The 18,297-nt window shown below is 48.6% G+C and overlaps 1 protein-coding gene across 4 annotated transcripts in view; it reads right to left on the reverse strand.

Moving 5' to 3' along the window:
- LOC115504938 (carboxyl-terminal PDZ ligand of neuronal nitric oxide synthase protein) overlaps positions 1-18,297 on the reverse strand; it is a 287,020-nt gene that overhangs the window by 209,204 nt on the left and 59,519 nt on the right. For 2 of the 4 annotated variants that reach the window (XM_030302195.1, XM_030302194.1), the window contains exon 2: positions 1,414-1,485. The exons of the other annotated variants lie outside the window; for them this stretch is intronic. In XM_030302195.1, coding sequence (XP_030158055.1) covers positions 1,414-1,485 — 72 coding nt within the window. The remainder of the gene's footprint in view (positions 1-1,413; positions 1,486-18,297) is intronic. 4 annotated transcript variants of the gene reach the window in all.

The following is an 18,297-nucleotide window of genomic DNA, read 5'->3' on the forward strand; positions in this document are numbered from 1 at the left end:
CCCTCTCTCTCTGAGCTTTAATCTAAAAAAAAATGAGGGTAACAGGACCCCCCCCCTCGACAGCTTGCTGTGGACATCAAATGAACCCACATGAAGGTGCTCTGAAGCAACTCATTCCCACAACCATGAAAAACAGCATTGTTTTTTTGATAGTTTCAACCAATACAACTTAATAAAAAATGCTGAAGAATTGGGAAGATCAAGGCAGTGAAAAAGTGGTTTGTTGTTGTTGTTGTTTTTTAACGTTTTGAGAGAGAGCATGCACCAGCAGGGGAGGGGCAGAGAGAGAGAAAGAATCGCAAGCAGGCTCTGTTCTGGAAGCTCAATGCGGGGCTCAAACTCACGAACCGTGAGATCATGACCTGAGCCGAAATCAAGAGCCAGACGCTTAACCGACTGAGCCACCCAGGCGCCCTGAAAAAGTTATTTTAATAGGCTAACGAACTGCTCAGATAAACAGGGACAAACATGCTAATTTTCTTCCCAAATCTGCTGTCCCCGACCTGAGGTTTCTGCAGGGGAGAGGAATTGGCTGGAAGTAAAATTGGTGAACAGCCAACTGGAGCTCCCAACATCTGCTACATGTTTTCCATTTAGGTGGTAGATGCTTCTGCAAACAAACAGCCCAAAACAGGCTGCATCCTGGATGACCAATCCAGCCACCTCCGACACCCATTCTCTCCAAAAAGTTATGCAATGCCATTTGACCAATCGCTTAACCTACCTTCGAAACGTACAAAATTTCAAGTAGCTCCTATGTCAATGCAGAGCACACAGACAAATTCCTTCACGGTGATCAGAAGGCAGCTTCGTTTTTGTTCAGTCTCTGCTCTGTGTACCAGAGTCGGAAAGCAACGGCCTGGAATGTTTTCCAGATGCTGCTAGAAGGTGCCCGAAATGCCACAAGAGAACGCACACACACCCTTTCGGGGCCCAAAGCAACTGATCAAGCAAATTATGCTGAAATCCCACGTTTGTTCTTAAAAATTCAAGTCAACCTTCTTACATACCACAATAAATTGCTTTACCTTTTTAATGTTTTTGAGTCAATTAACAGCTAATTATCAGACATTTCCCCTAAAATCTGAATTAAAAAGATATGTCAGCATTCTCTCTCACTCCCCAGCGGACCCCACACACCCTCAAGGACACCTGCATCTCCGTTTCAGGAGCAGAGGGGCAGCGGAAGAATGGGAAGGGATAGTGTCCCTCCACCACCACACCGATTTAATCCTTGGCCTTTAATCCAGATGAACCACCCGACTCAGAACAGCTTCCCTGGAGAGTGGAGGGAGAGGGGTCTGCGGTTGGCGGTGGGCGCAGCCTCCCACCTTGGTACCCCCAGCACATCTAAAAGGGCACCAGCTAAGATGCTCGAGTTGACCCCACCCAGCCCCACCTCCGGCCACTCACCCGTATCCGGCGCATGGCCGCCACGATCTCCACTCTGCTATTGGGCCTCGGCACATCCAGGCTTCCGACGTACTGCGGGGAGGAAGCAAGCACTCATTGAGAAGAGGGACAGCAAGGGACCCCGGTCACAGAATGTTCGCGGAGGGAAGGAGATCCAGTTAAGCTCCCTATTTTGTGGAGGAGGAAACCGAGAGCCAAAGGGGTGTCTCGTTCGGGGCCTACTTCTAACTTTATAAAAATCAACGCAAGAAACCAATGCTTCCTTTGTCATCCTGCTCCTCATCAGAAATGAGGCCGAGCATGGTGTTCAAGCAGGTTCCTGAATCAGAAAGACTTGGGTGGGATGAATCTCCCACCGCTATCTTTGGGAGGAGGCGCTTGGCCTTTGTCTCAATTTCCTCACCTGTAAAATGGGATTCCAGTAAAGATCAAATGCGAGGAGGTATAAAATGTCTTACACAGATATGCTTTGCTTATATTAAAGCAGACCCCCCCCTTCAAAAAAAAAAAGGAATATGTGCTTTATTCAATTAACGGCACTTCATTGAGTTAGCCCTCGATGTTATAGGGACCTCACACACTTGATTAAGTTCCTAACTGGAGGACAGGAACACGCTAATTATGTTTTATTTAAAATTTGAATCTTCTAAAAAAGAAAAAAGAAAACTTAATCTTCTGAAACGTTTCAAAACACAAAATGACATCCAGGTTAATGTTTAATACATGGATACTTCCTCACGGTATACTATTCTAATAATGTAGAAATATGCTGAGCAAAATAACCCCCCCCAGCCCATTGATAGTCTGACATAGTCTTTTTATATGCTGATGGGCACATATATTCGTAGACACAAAGGAATTTATTTTACGTAAAAAGGTTCGCTCTTCGCACTGTCCTACAACTTGATTTCTTTTTAACTTTTTTTTTTTAACTTTATTTTTATTTATTTTGAAGGGGGGGGGCAAGCAGAGGAGGGGCAGAGAGAGAGGGAGACGATCCCAAGCAGGCTCCACGCTATCAGCACAGAGCCTGACGCGGGGCTCGAACTCACAAACCGTAAGATCGTGACCTGAGCCAAAGTCAAGAGTCAGACACTTAACCAACTGAGCCACCCAGGCGCCCCTACTTTTTAACATTAAACACAACTTGGACGTTTTTCTCTGCCAACGCGTACCAGTCACATTACGCGTGGTGGCCACCAACCCTACATATGTCACTATTAACAACACTGCTTCCATTACGTCCTCATCTATATACCTCCGAGCTCATCCAGAGCTCTGTAGGCGGGGCTTCTACAAGCAGGACTGCTGGACCAAAAGTACAGAAAGATCTTGAGATCATTCCTAAGTAGGATGAAACAAGAAAAGCGGGAGGACGTTTTTAAGCACATGTATTGGTTCCTTCACATACACCATCCCATTCCATACTGATATTGGGGTACGCCTTCCCTTTTTTCATTCAAATTATATAAAATAGCCTGGGGGATATCCTAGAAATCAACAGCTTCTAAATAACTTAAAAGTCTGCCTGGGCAAAAATGGCATTAAAAGAAGAGGGTAGTCATCCCTGTAAGAAATGCGTTTCCTGTGGTTATACAGGAATAGAAGGTTCTTTCTGAAATTTTAGAGTGAAGGCTAGCCCCCGGAAGCAAGGTTCCAAGAGCTAAAAACTGCCAAAGGTTTCCCCTAGGATTGATCCAGTTTGTGCTAATCCCCTGAGGAGCACAGTCCCAGCAGCCAGTGGTGAGTTGTGAGCCCATTGCATTGAGGGCCCAAGGCGGACAGCCCCACCACGGCGGGCGGGAAGCCATGTACCTGTTGAAAAAGCGTCTGGCAACCCACTTGGGTGAATGAGGCCCCCTAGATCTAAGAGTGTGGTCAGATTTAAATATGGATGGCGCTTCTCCCCCCTCCGAGCGCTGCTGGGACCCCACAGCATCAGGCAACGTGTCCGTGACCTCCACGGCCCAGAGCGGCAGCCCGGGCTTGTGACCACCCATCTTCGCAGAGCCCCCAGCCAGGGGCAGTTTCCCCCTCCCTGTCCCAGACCCTGCGGGCCCGAGGGCTCCTTCCCTGAACTCCAAGCAGTCAGACCTCCAGGGGCTCGCGTTCCCTCAGCCGTCACGTGAGAGCCAGGACCTCGAGACCGAGCAAGGCCGCTCGTTACAGGTGAGCCCGGGGACCCGGCCCGTCTTCCCACGCTGATTGATCCCTGCCACACCAGGAGGGCACACTGCCTGGTGAGATCCACACCTGCGCGGGAACACGAATGCCCAGAGGGGACCGGTCCCCACTTGCCTCCTTGGCTCCATCAGCCACCACCCGTGCACACACCACACACCTTCACACACGTACGGTGCACGCATGCTCACACCCACGTGGTCATCGCACATACTAGCCTCCGACACTCAATTCACACCACGCACGCACTCGCTGGTCTGCCTTCCTTCCCAGTCCCACGAAGTCACAAATCCGTCCTCCTGACAATCTGTCCGGAGGAGGGAACCTACAAGAGGTGTAGCTCAGGGTCCAATTCGCCACTACAGATGTCCCTTAGGGTCAAAGAGATGAAAAGGTCACGCGAGGTAGGGTTCAAGTCCACATCTAGGCAACACCTAGATATTCACACCAAGAACGTGAGGCAAAAAGCAGAACCGCAACGCCAAGGAAGCCGGAGAGCGGTCAGGTCAGAAAGCCCATTCCTCGGGGCAAAACCCGAGGGCCAAGCGAATACGATGTCCCAGTCTGGCCTCGCAACAACCCGTCTCAGGCACGAACCTCACCCCCTCCCCAACGAACTTCAGTCCATCTGAGTATCTCGAGATGGAGAAAGTGTAAGACACGGTCTGAGACCAGTCCCTCCCCCCCCTGCTGGAGGCGGGTCCTCGCATCCGCTCAACTTGCGCTCAACTGCGGTCAAGTTGGCCTTCATATCCGTGTAAATGGAAGAGAGGCTTCCCACTGACCTTCGGGAAGTCGGCTCCCAGGCCTGAACCTCATGCACCTGCTGAGCTAACAGCCTTCGAAGATCCTCGCTTCCGTCACCTCCTGCAGAGATCAGGCAAAAGTCTACTCCCTGCCTTCAGTCAAAGGCTGACGCACAGTGACGGGTTCTCGGTCAGAAAGGGCATCCCCTTTATCTGCCTCTCCTTCAGGACTCTGGGTGCCACAGGCTCCTTTCCAGAAGGGAAACGTGCCCCAAACGCCGTGCCCCAAACGCCATGTTCACCTCGGCTTCTTCATCTTGACGAACAGCCTCCAGAACGTCTACCAGTCGTTCAAGCCTGAGATCTGGGAGTCATCCCCGAACGAGCTTCTCCCTTGGCCACCACAGCCAGTCGGCGTGGCCGACCAGGACCTGCCGGGTCCCTCTCCTCCCACACTCACCACCTCATCCCCCAAAACCCTTCCCTCCATCTACACAGAGGCTCCTCACGGGTTTCTCCGCTGTTCCCAGGGCCCCTCCAAACCACTCCCCACAAGGCGGTCACAGTGCTCACTCTCAGATGCAAACTAGACCGTATTCCTCCCTTAAGACCCTCGGGTGCGCCGCCAACTCTGAAGGTGACCGTCAAGCCCTCGGTGGGGCTTACACTGCCCATGGGCCCGCACGGCACAGCTCCCTCTCACACCACAGGCCTCTCCGTCGTTGGCAAAGGCCCACAGCACATCCTACACCCAAGAGCTTCTACACGTGGGCCTTCCCTGTGCACTGGTACTACCCTCCCTCTCCAGCCCTCCAACATCCACGGGCCCTGCAGACCTCTGCTCACCTCTACCTCCCTCTGCTGACCGCCAGGGAAGGCGGCCCCCTCCGGAACACTCCCGCGATTCCCGCCCCCCAGTTCTCTTGCAGAACATCGACACGCGGCTCCATAAGGGACACCCTCCTCACGGGTTAACCGCGCCTACCTGGCTGGAATCCTCCAAGAATGAGCATATTCGCACCCACCCCGTGCACTCCCCACGGACAATCACCAGACTGAGGAGGGACGGGAGAGGCCTGAGCCCTGGATCCTGACCCGTGTTCCCACATCACAGGCATCAGCCATCCCACCCTGGACATCCCACCCTGGACCCTGGTGATTCTATCTAGTTACCTATTTTGTGCCAGTACCTGAACTGGACCTAAGCCAGATGCTCTCAGAGTAGCACATGCAATTCCTGGCTTGCCAAGAGATGAAGTACGTGGGGTGCCCGGGGGGCTCAGCCGGCTAAGCATCCGACTCTTGATCTCTGCTCAGGTCACGATCTCGCAGTTTGTGGGTTCGAGCCCCGCGTCAGGCTCTGCACTGACAGCGTGGAGCCTGCTTGGGATTCTCTCTCTCCCTTTCCCTCTGCTCCTCCCCCACTCCCCCTTCCCTCAAAATAAATAAATAAAACTTAAAAAAAAAAAACAGATGCCAAATAGAAAAATTAAAAAAAAAAAAAAGGAAGATGAAGTACATCCCACCTTTGCATTGGTGGATTTTTAGTCACCTGGCATTCTGCTGGACTTCTGCCCGCCTTCCAGAAATCCCTGCGGTGAGGCATCTCCTAGGGCTCCTATTCAGAAGAACACCTACCACAGAGCTTAAGGGGAGAATAACGGCGTTTTAAAATATCCAGGCCTACTTCTTTTTCATTAGCACAAGAAAAAAAAACTAGAAGGAAGATTCAAATTGCAGCGGTACTCAAGATACAAATGACCTGTGTCCAATTTATCTGCGGCTTCATCTTCCAGATAAGGAGGAGTTAGCTGCAAATGAGGTTAATCAGACGGACTTCAGGTATTTTTTTCTTTTGAAGCTTCTGGACAACCTCAACGTCGTGCTAGATTAATACCTCATGAAATTACTTTCATTTTCTTGCTTCCGCTTCCCAGAGATGAACTCCTGGAGACACTGATAAACTGCACCGTAGCCATGTCTCCCGGTGATGTGCATGAATCACAAGGCTAAAAGGCAGCAAGACTTAACAGTCACCCATGGAACTTGCTAGACTTTCTGCCATCAAGTTCCTCAGGAACTCCTTTATTTACAAGGTTTCCGTCAACTGTTTCCAGAGACCAACCCCCCCCCCAAAAAAAGGAGAAAGACAGAAAGACAGACAGACAGACAGAATGATAGATAGATAGATAGATAGATAGATAGATAGATAGATAGATAGATATAGGAGTCAAAAATATTTATAAAAATAAAAAAATGTATCAGATGATTCTGCTTCTGATAATGTTGGAGGAACTATATCACCGGACTAGGCCTCCAACAAGCAATAAATAGGAAGTCTGGAAAAGATTTAAAAAAAAAACAACTTTGCAGAGAATGTACAAAGAGTGAACCGTAATATAAACTGGGATATTAGTTAATAATAACGAATCAATATTGACTCAGTCATAACAAACGCACCACCCGATACAAGGTGTTAACAGGGGAAGCGATGTGTGTATGGGGACGGCCGGGGGTGGGGGGTGGGGAACAGTAGGGGTATATGGGAATTCTGTCCTTGCCACCCAATTTTTCTGTAACCCTAAAACATCAAGTCTGTTGGTTGAAATAATAAAAATAACTTTGAAGGCACTGGACAAGAACAGGCAGGGCTTAGCAGGGAATCGTCCCTGAAAGAAGGCCACTGCCCTCAGTGACGCTTGGTTTGTGCTGTCTCCCACCCAGTGGTACAAAGTGCAAACACGGGGCCAGGGAGCTGGAGGTCAGGCCCAGAGACCCAGTCAGACAGCCTGGGGGGGTCCGGACACCAGAGTTGCAATAGCCTGAGGAACCGGACGGTGGGGGGCAGAAATCCCCAGCAGAAGGGGGTCGTAGAGGGAGCTCCCAAATCGTGTCAACCCCACCCAGGACCGTAGACGACTTCCAAACTATACATTTGCGAAGCAGATTCCAAGGAGCCCAGGAGAAGGGGGCAGGGGCCCACCCCAGGAGCGGCAGATTGACGATTTAAGACCAGCCACGTTAACCATCATGAAGAACAAAATTCAACACTCTTCAGAAGAGAATAGCAGAATGTTGTGTCACAGGGCCGTTAAAACCCTACTGACTGACCAGTGCAGGCAAGGCCATGGGCAAAGGCCACAAGGCCACGTTTTCCCGGCGCAAAAGGACAAGGGCCCCCATAAAGGGGCACCACGTAAAGGTCCCTAGACTCTGCCTTGCCGGCGCTCCTCTTCTCTCTGAAGACCACTCGGACAGCCCCAGCCCACAGCAAAGACCATTGGGATTCGGGAGGAAGCCCCTCCTGTCCCAGAAGAGGACAAAGGACCTGCGTAAGGCGGGTCCAACCCCCCCTGCCTGCATCTGTGCTAACTCACTCCTTCCAGGTCCAAACCCAGCCTGGCTTCTATTCTGCCACTGCCCACCCCTTCTCGTATCCCCCACCAGTCTCCTGGCCACACTGTGTCCTCTCCTCAGACACACGCACGAGCAGTGTCATAGCCTGCTGGAATCCAGCCGTCCCCAGTGGGGGGCCCATCTCAACTAGTCCCTTAACCAATCCTGCCCCGATTACCTTCTAAAAACTCAGAGTCGTAGAGGCAGAGGGTGTCAAATCCAAAAGGGACCTTAGGAGTCACGTCCTAGGAGGACGTGACCAAACAGCAGTCAGAGAGGCCGGGTATCCTGCCAACGCCTCCTACACGTCCACCATCACGACCCACCTACGTTGTCCTTTTTCCCCATCACCCTCTGGTTTCCGTCCCAGCATTTCCCATGGTCTGCAGGTGTGAGGTGCGCCTCCTTCACGGGGTCCCCCTCTGCCTTCCCCGGGACCTTGCCCTCCCCGCGTCCGCATCCCCAGCCCTTGAAGAGGGCCTGGGAGACAAAGGCCCGAGCATCTGCGGAATGAATGAGGGGGCCACCTGTCCGAGACCCAGTGTACGGCAGCAAGGGGGCCAAGAAGCCCACTCTCCCGCCACCGCTCCAATGGGAAAGGTTCTCCCAAGCCTCAGAGACTGCCCTTGGTGCACAGCTGAGCGTCCTGCTGAGCGGGATTATGAATGTGACCTGGGTGAAAGTTCTCGCCTCATTTAGCATCGAACAAAGCAGCATTAACTTCAGGCAGCAGCGGCCCCAGATTCCAGGGCACACACTCAGCCAATGACCTTCCCCCCACGCCCCCCCCCCCAGAAGCTCTGGGGGAGGGGAAGGAAAACATGGCCTCGGGGCGGCACACTCCCCCTTTCTGAGGCCGGTTCTGTGTTCTCTAGGTGCCGAGGTGTGCGGGCGGGGACAGGGGGGACTTAGAAGGACCCGTATGGACATTTAGCAGCTCAGGGCAGGTTACCCGCACCCCTCCTCGCCCTATACACTCACACCACCAGAAAAGCTTCCAAGATGCTTGAAATGCAGCTGCATTTATTTGTAGTCTAAGAGGAAAGAGGCATTTATATTTCTTCCCCTCTCTCCCAGCCCATCCAAAAAAGGAAGTACTATTTGAGGGCCATCTGATGGGACTGTGTCACTATTGATCAGGGGCTCAGCGGGGGCCGATGAATGTGCCGGAGATCACAGCAGAATCCTTCCTGCTCAACATGAAGGGGCTGGGTGCAAAAGAATTGTGGTGAGTCGTCTTTATGCTAATGCCATGCGACTCTCTACAAGGGACAGAGGGTAGGACTGAACCATCCAACACACCCGCCCGTGGAGAACATGGGTTCTGTGGGTTCTTTTAGTCCATTAGCAAAAGCTCAGATGGGTTGGCCTGATTATTTCTCTTTATTATGAGGATCTGAGAGATCTAGCAAAGGGGAGAGAAAAAGCAGGAAGGCAGAAAAAAAAAAAAAAACGTTCTGGTCTTTCAACTATCAGTTCCCGAATGAAAGCCTGAGCTCTGGCTCGCATCACAGAGGCAGGCGTGTGGGAGAGGCCAGGGAGGCACTTTCTGCCCTGCCCATCTGGGAGGCTTACTTGCCCAGTGGGTTACTTCTCCTCTGGGGGGGGGCGGGCGGACAAGGGGAAACAGGCAAAGAGAAAAACAGTGACCAAGGCTACGTGGTACTTAAGTCGTCACCTGTACATCAACCGGGTAAACCAGCGCTGGAGAGATGGACAAAGAACACCACGAAATCAGAGGGAAGGCAGACCGCAATGACCGGGCGTTAAGTGGCCACAAAGGTCATTTGATCCAAATCTTCATTTTACAGAGGGCAAAACGGAGGCTCAGAGAGAACCGAATCACAGCGGTGGGATCAGAACCAAAGTGGGTCTTCCCTACCCCACACCGCCAGCCTGATACAGCAGCAATGAGGGCGAACCCGGGCGGATGCCCCACTCAGGGCTGCTTCACTACATTAACCTTGGATGGAGGTGGATGAGAGGGCCTGTGCACCAGCACCTGAACGGTCGTCAGCTCAAAAACAAACCAGTTGACAGAGGCAGGGCACCAAGATCTGCAGTAAAAGGACAAGGGCTCACTCTCTGATTCATCAAAAGATTTAGGGGATGGAACTGCAGAAAAAGAGAAGACCCCCCCCCGCCCCCCAGGGGTCCCCTAATTCTTCACATCAAGAACAAAGGCATTTGCCTTGGGGCAGCAACATTCTCTACCAGCCGAACTCTAAGTACTTAACCTCTCCAAGCCTCAGTTTCCTCCTTGGAATACAGCTAGTATCTGGACTGCCTCAAGGTCAGGGTTGTCCTAGAATCCAAATTAGATAATGCAGATAAAAGTTCCAGAGCTTCTAAAATACCACATAATCATAAAGAGGATATTCCTTGTATCATTATGTTCCTGCTTTAGGGGCCAACAAGACCTTGAAGATACAGAATTTGTAGCTTTACAATAATCGCCTCTTGGATTCTCACAGACTAATGAACGGACAAAGCAAGGTGATCCAAAATGCCATGAGGTCAGTGGAAGGCGGGGTCGAGAATTCAGTCCAATGGTCAAGCAGGAGTGAGGAGGGAAGGGGTGAACCCTGGAGCAGAGAGTGTGCCCGGGCCGCAAGGACCAGCCCACACCAGTAATGGCCATCACGCTGCTCACAGAGACTCACGGGGGGGTGCAGTTGGGGTGACCACCCTGCCACTTTTCCTTCCTGACTGAATGAGCTGTGACCAGGAACAGCACCTCCCCACCAAGAGCTGGGGGTGCAGGATCATTAACCCAGTCACTTATCAGTATCACCGAATGAAACCCCACAACCAAGTAATATTTCCAGATCACTGGCTGGTACCCCATTAAAATACCCAACTCTTCTCTACGTTGGACTGTTTTGAGTAGGACCTCCCTACAATGCATTATACTCTGCCCTAACAAATGAGATTCTGTAAACGAGCACTCAATGCATTTCTTCAGGATTCAAAATATATAAACATTATACACGTCATTTAGTGTACAAGCTCTAAAGCAATGAGAAATGGCTCCAGACTACTATTATGCCTTCTGAGTCCTTGAGGCTGATTTTAGAATTTAGTGCTTCCTACACTGTTAGTGGCAAGGATGATAACAACAGGCTATAAATATGCTTCTGCCTTTAACAATAACTGCCCCCAATCTTCAAAAAAGTACTAGCAATACAAATCCAGCAACTTATAAAATGGATTATACACAGTGTCCAAGTGTGATTTATCCCAAGAATGTAAGGTTGGTTGAACATAGAACAGTTAACAGACCATTTAATAAAATAAAGATCAAAGACCATTTGATCAACGCAATTGACAAGAGGTATTTGATAAAATCCAACACCCTTTCATGATGAAAATACTCAACCAACTATGAATGGTAGGAAACTTCTTCCATCTAATAAAGGGTGATAAACCAACAAATGAACCCACAGCTACTATCCTACTAAATGGTGAAAGGCTGAATGTTTTTCCCCTAAGATCAGGACCATGTCAAGGAGGTCTGCCCTCATCACTTCTATTCAACATGGATCTGGAAGTCCTAGCCAGGCAATTTGGCAAGAAAAGTAATAAAAGTCATCCAAGTTGGAAAAGCAGCCGCCAAACTATCTCTATTCACAGATGACATGATCTTGTATATAAAACATCCCAAGGAATACACACACACTATCAAAATCAATGAATGAGTTAAAAATGAAATTAGGAAAACAACTCCATTTACAATAGCATCCAAAGAAATACTTAGTAATAAATTTAACAAAAGAAGCATAAGACATGTACCTTGAAGACTATAAAACAATACTGCAAAATTCAAAAAGACCTAAATCAGCAGGAAGACTGCTCATGTTCATGGAGTGGAAGACTTAAGATAGAAATGCTCCCCAACTAAAAAAAAAAAAAAAAAAAAAAAAAAAAAAAAAAAAAGAAAAGAAATGCTCCCCAACTGATCTACAAATTCAATGCAATCTCCATTAAAATCTATAACCTGTTTATAAACTGGCACTTCCACTATCAAACGTGTGGGTTTTCCACACCAAGTAATTCTCCAGTTCTCTGCAAACACCAACTGGGTATCCTACAATTTAATTCAATTCTGACGCTCACTACCCAGAGTTTGCACATACCCGACCTGTTAAGAGCTCAACTCCACAAAACTGCCCCCCACTTCAGAGGCTGGTCAAAAATCCCGAGCCTCTCGTACTTCTGACCAACCACCCATAACTCAGGGATTCCCATGATCCCCTCACAGGTTCCATAATTTGCCTTTATCAGCTCACAGAACTCAGGGAACCATTTTACTTACTATGACCAAATTATTATAAAGGATGCAAATGAACAGCCAGATAAAGAAGTACACAGGTATGTGGGAAGGGACACAGAGCTCCAGTGAGACTCTCCAGGAAGGCCACCCAACACCTCAAGGTGTTCACCAACTTAGAAGCTCTCCAAATCCACTGTTTAGGGTTTTTATGGAGGTTCCACCACACAGGCATAAGTCACTGGTCACTGACACTGAATTCAGTCTCCAGTCCCTCTGCCTTCCCGTAAGGTTCAAAGTTCCAACCTTCCAGTTACATGGTTGGTGTCTCTCTCACAGCCATCCCCCATGCTGAAGTTACTAGGGACCCACCAAGAGTCACCTCATTAACATCAGCTCAAGATAAAGTACAAAGAGGCTTCTTATGAAAAACAAAAGATGTTCCGCTCACTCTTATCATTCAGGAAATTCTAAGGGTTTTTAAGGAACTCTGTGCCAGGAACTAGAGACCAAATACATATTGATTGCATTATAGTATCACAAAATCCCATTGGTCTTTCTTGCAGAAATTGACAAGTCCATCCTAAAATTCATGTGGAAATCCAAGGGACCCAGAATAGCCAAAACAATCTTGGAAAAGAAGGTCGTAGGACTCAGACTTCCCAATTCCAAAAAGCACTACATAGCTACAGCCATCAATATAGTGTGGTACTGGCATAAAGCTAGACATATAAATCAATGGAGTAAAATTGAGAGTCCAGAAATAAATCCTTGAATTTATGGCCAACTGATTGCTGACAAGCATGCCAAGACAATTCACTGGAGAAAAAGTGGTCTTTTCAACAGTGGTGCTGGGACAACTAAATATCCACATGCAAAAGAATGAACTCGGGACGCCTACTACACATTATTATGTAAAATTAACTCAAAATGTATCATACATCTAAGAGTTAAAACTATAAAATTCTTAGAACATAGTAAATCTTCATGACCTTAGATCAGGCAATGGTTTCTTAGGATGAACAAAAGCACAAACAGGAGGAAAATAAATTGGACTTAATCAAAATTAACAACACTTTCACTTCAGGACGCCTGGGTGGCCCAGCCGGTTGAGCATCCAACTCTTGATGTTGGCTCAGGTCACAATCCCAACATTGAGGGATCAAGCCCCACGTTGGGATCTGTGCTGAGTGTGGAGCCTACTTTGGATTCTCTCTCTCTCCCTCTGCCCCTCTCCCCCACTCACACCCTGATGGATGGGTAGGTAGGTAGGTAGATAAAACACTTGTGCTTCAAAGGATATCAAGAAAGTCAAGGGACAACTCATGCAATGGGAAAAATATTTATAAGTCATATCTGATAAGGGACTTTCATCCAGAATATAACTCTTACAAGTCAACAATAAACGACAAACAATCTACACAATGAGCAAAGAAGGGGCTCAGTTGGTTGAGTGGCCGACTCTTGACTTTGGCTCGGGTCATGATCTCACAGTTCATGTGTTCGAGCCCCATGTCGCACTCTGTGCTCACAGCGCAGAGCCTGCTACAGATCCTTTGTCTCCCTCTCTCTGCTCCTCCAGCGCACATGCTCTCAAAAATAAATAAATGTTAAAAAACAAAAAGGAGCAAAGGATATGAACAGACACTTCTCCCAAAAAGATCAATGGCCAATAACCACATGAAAAAAATGCCTCATCATTAGTCATCAGGGAAATGTAGATCAAAACTACAATGAGATACACTTCACACCCACTAGGATGGCTAAAGGAAGACCGATGATAACGAGTATTGATGAGGCGATGGAGAAATTAGGATCTTCATACATTGCTGTTAAAAAAAACAGTGCAACCACTTTCTCAAGAAGTTATACGGAGTTAACATATGAACCAGCAATCCCACTGCTAGGTATGCACCCCCCTCCCCCGCCCAAAAAAAAAAAAAAAAAAAAAGAAATGAAGACGTAAGGCCACACAAATACTTGTGCATGAATGCTCATAGCCACATTATGCATGATAGCCCCAAAATGGAAACGACCCAAGTGTCTACCAATGGAGGGATGTGCAAAGAAAACGTATTGTTATTCGGCAGTAAAAAGCACTGGGGTACGGACACATGCTACCTCACGGATGAACTTCAGCATCATGCCGGGTGGAAGCAGCTAGTCACCAAAGACTACACCTTATAGGAAACATCCAGAACAGGCAAATCCATAGAAACAGGAAGTAGGTAAGCAGTTGCCAGGAATCGGGAGATTAGGAGCGATAGGGTCCTTTGGGCAGGATACAAATGGTCTGCAATTCGATAGTGGTGGCATTTGTGCTACAAGGTGATCATTCTAAAAACCACTGAATTGTACGGTTAAAATTTACATACCATAAAACTCACTGCATCTTCTCAGTAAAGCTGTGATCTTAAAAACCCACACACGAAAAATAACCGTCCTTCTTTTGATTTGCTGTGGACAAGAAAGTGGAATTACAACCAAAATGGGTTCTGAGTGAGCCTGTGAAGTGCTCTCTTTAAGGCAAGGCCATGACCCTCAACATCCACTCTGGCTGCCCAAACGCTCGTCCGTGCGAGTCCACACTGCTGGCTGTCATCTAGCTGCTTAAATTCACCAGATAAAGCATTCCAAGGGAAAAAATATGAGCTATAACTGTACTGAATTTTAGTGCTAGTTCTAGAAGATATATTTCCCTCCCCCAAAGAATACGCATTTTTCCACACTGTAAGAGTACAGCAATCTCATTTCACATTCCGACTCTCCAATGCAATAAAATGAAACAGAAGCTCACAAAATAGATTATTTCTGTATCACGCTGAACCTTCTAAAGCAAAGAGTCCAAACACCATGACATTTCTGGGACTGTCTGGGTGAACCAGGCACGCAAGGGTGATCCCAAAACACAAACAGTGCTCATCTTCTAGGCAGGAATAGATTCTTAAAGACACGCCAAGAAAAAAGACAAAATAACGTATCCTACATTTTGCAGCTTAGAAATTTCAACGTTCAAGACCATGAGTGAAAGGGGGGAAAAAAAAGAAAAGGTCAGGCCACACAGTGAGACTAAGGAAAGGAAGTAGATTTCAGGGTTGGGAGGGACAGTAAATACAGATCATGTTGCCTGACCCCCCACGCACATACATACACCTGGAATTTTAATCTCTTCTGTAGGTGCCCGCCACATCGTCAACCAGCAATGCTTAAATACCACCCCCGATGAAGAGATCACTCCCTCAGATGACAGCTGCTAGAAAGTTCTCCCTTTTATGGAAGGTTAACATTGGTCTCTATAAAGACTCAGACTCCAGCGGTGCCTGGATGGCTCAGTCAGTTGAGCATCTGACTCTTGATTTCGGCTCAGGTCATGATGTCACGGTTTGTGAGTTCGAGCCCCCACATCGGGCTCCGCACTGATGGTGCAGAGCCTGCTTTCGATTCTTGCTCTCTCTCCCTCTCTCTCTGCCCCTCACAGGCGTGCGTGCTCGCTCTCTCTCTCTCTCTCTCTCAAAATAAATAAGCTTAAAAAAAAAACCCAAAAAGATTCAGACTCTACTCTGTCCTCAAGATGTTTCTCATCACCCGGCAGCCATGGGCCTGCTCTTGTATACATTAGAGCTCTTCTCCTCTTTCAAGTTCAAGTTATGGGTAAGGCCTCCCCACCCTCCTCAATAAGGGGTCTCAGGTGCTACCAGCTCCACCAAGCACCACCATGGGTGCCCTCTGGCAGGCTTAGGCTCAGGAGGGGCAGTCTAGATCAGGATAAAGCGAGGAACAACAAAGTAAGTGAGAAGGGGCACGGGAGGGACACCAGAGGCGCCGGGAAAGCCAGCTGCCCCAAGAGGCTACGCTTTCACCCCGACGCCACCCGAACCCTGAGCAGCAGAAGCTCGAGAACTCCAGCAGACGCCTGAGCCGCTCCGCTCTGGGCTCAGCCACGAGGCTGCACTGGTCTCTAATCCGTGTGCAACAGAGGCCAGGGATACCGGTTCCTTTTTCCCCCCACAAGAGCTGAGAAACAAAAGGATCGTGCGCTCCATCTCTGAAAGGAGAACTAACGCAGAGACAGACCGGTTATTGATAAGAACAAGGGAGGCAAAGCTGGTCTCTGGTGACCTTTTACTCCTCATTCTCCATCCCTTTCCTCACCTTTCCAGGTACCCTGTATCCAGCCCTCCTTCCAGGGCGGCAGCCATACTCTCCGCGATCTCCTTCCCCCCTTCCCTTGTCCCCACCAAAACTCCCCTGTCCTGGGTTCCAAGTCCCTCTCCCCACTCCGCACACAGCCAGCTAATTAGATAAACCAACCCGTGGTAGGACAACACTGGTGCCAATGGCCGGAATAATGAGCCTGCCTTCCTAGCATCTCACGGAAACCCAACATCCTCAGCAGCTATTCGCTGGCCAGAGTTCCCAGCACGGAGCATCAGACCATACAGTGGCTATTTGGGGACCGAGATGCCTTTTCACCAGCCCCTTCAAATCACGACATGGAAGCTTCCATGTTTTCCACCCAAAGACAAGCAGAGCCTCTGCACAGAGAATTACAGAGGCTGGGATCAAGGACTGGTCAGGGAGGGAGCAAGGTACAGCAGAAAGAACCTGGACTTTCGAGTCAGATCTGGATTAAAATCAGCTGCGGTTTCTTCTTCTACAAAACAGGACGAAGTCTACCCTCCTTACAGAGCCGCAATCAATGAGATAGGGGCGCCTGGGGGGCTCAGTGGGTTGAGCGTCCAACTTCGGCTCAGGTCATGATCTCACGGTTTGTGGGTTGGAGCCCCGCGTCGGGCTCTGTGCTGACAGCTCGGAGCCTAGAGCCTGCTTCGGATTCTGTGTCTCCCTCTCTCTCTGCCCCTCCCCTGCTCATGCGGTCTCTCAAAAATAAATAAATGTAAAAAAAAAAAAATTTCAATGAGATAACGCACATAAAGTGCTCGGTTCATACATCTTTTCAGCTCTCTAGGTTAGCTCTCCCCATTGTACTTGGTTCATTCATCAGTTGTGAGTTCTGTTTGATTCTTAAGATTAACTGTGCCCTCCCTAACTAGACTGCAATTACTAGGAGCCGCTGTTGTCATCAACACCGTTTCTGAATACCTGGCACAAAGCCTGGCCCATCAAACAAATGAACAAACACGTGGCAGCTTTTCCTGTGAAGCAAAATCTTTAAGATGTTGTTCTCTTACCTCCCTTTAGGCAATCCCAGACTGCCAGCCTGCATCTAATGACCCAGCTTCCCATGGTGATCACCCAACAGTCCTCCTAGCAGAGTAATTAATCACCACCACCACCCACCGCACAGCAAATACTTTTGCAATGACTTTTCAGATACGGTCATCCAGGTAACCTAAAGGAGGCAGGAAGTCTAGGAAATCAAAAGTCATAGTAACAAGTCCTCTTACCAAATGGTAGAGGGTAAGCCACAGAGATAATCAAGACGTCTAATCAAAGAGAAGAGCCCACAAGGGTAGCCAGTGAGAGGAGGCAGAAACGAGGAGAACACCTGGACTGTGAAGACAGTTTCCCAGAGAGAAGAAAGGACAGAAGTGAAGCATAAGCATAGGAGGGCACCTCCAAAGGCTTTCACCCCCACCTCTTGTTTTACTCCGACAAGGCAGGACACAGGTGTCCAATGATCAAGTGCTTTGCTCTAAGTCACCCAGTTAGAGTCAAGATGGGACTACGACCCGGGTGTCCCGGCCTCCAAGTCAATGCTCTAAAAACAGCATGACAGAATTGAATCAAAAGACTGGGCAGTCCCAGTCACAGCTAAACTGGTCTACAAAGAGGAGCCAGCTGGTCAACCTCCTTGCATCTCGTCTTCTTCACGGGAAATGGAACTTTATCAAGGGGAGTAAACGAGACTATGTAAGAGCATACAGTAGCCTATCAGAGAGCTCCAGGCCTTTATTAAAAAGTTAAAGAGAACTTTTTATCTGCCAAAGATCAGGGAGCAAGAAGAAGAGATTGTAAGGGGGGGGGGGGGGGAGTGGGTTATAATAATAATAAGGAATAACCAAGCTCTATCCTAACAAAGAACTACGTTTGGAAGGTATTGTCTGGAGAACCTTGAATGAATACAAGAGGAATCACGTTACAGAAAAGGAAGTGGTCCGGGACAGGGACAGAAGGGGCTGCAGACAAAGGTCCCTCTGGGACCTGGAGAAAAGCTTTAGAAAACAAAAGACTCTGCCAAACCAGGCCTAAAGCTGAACTTCAAATCACACTCTTTGCCTCCCATTCTGAGATGCCAACAAAGCACAGCCAGTGTCTAGATTTTTAAGG

This window comes from Lynx canadensis, chromosome F1 (assembly GCF_007474595.2).
Source record: "Lynx canadensis isolate LIC74 chromosome F1, mLynCan4.pri.v2, whole genome shotgun sequence".
Lineage (NCBI taxonomy): Eukaryota > Metazoa > Chordata > Mammalia > Carnivora > Felidae > Lynx > Lynx canadensis.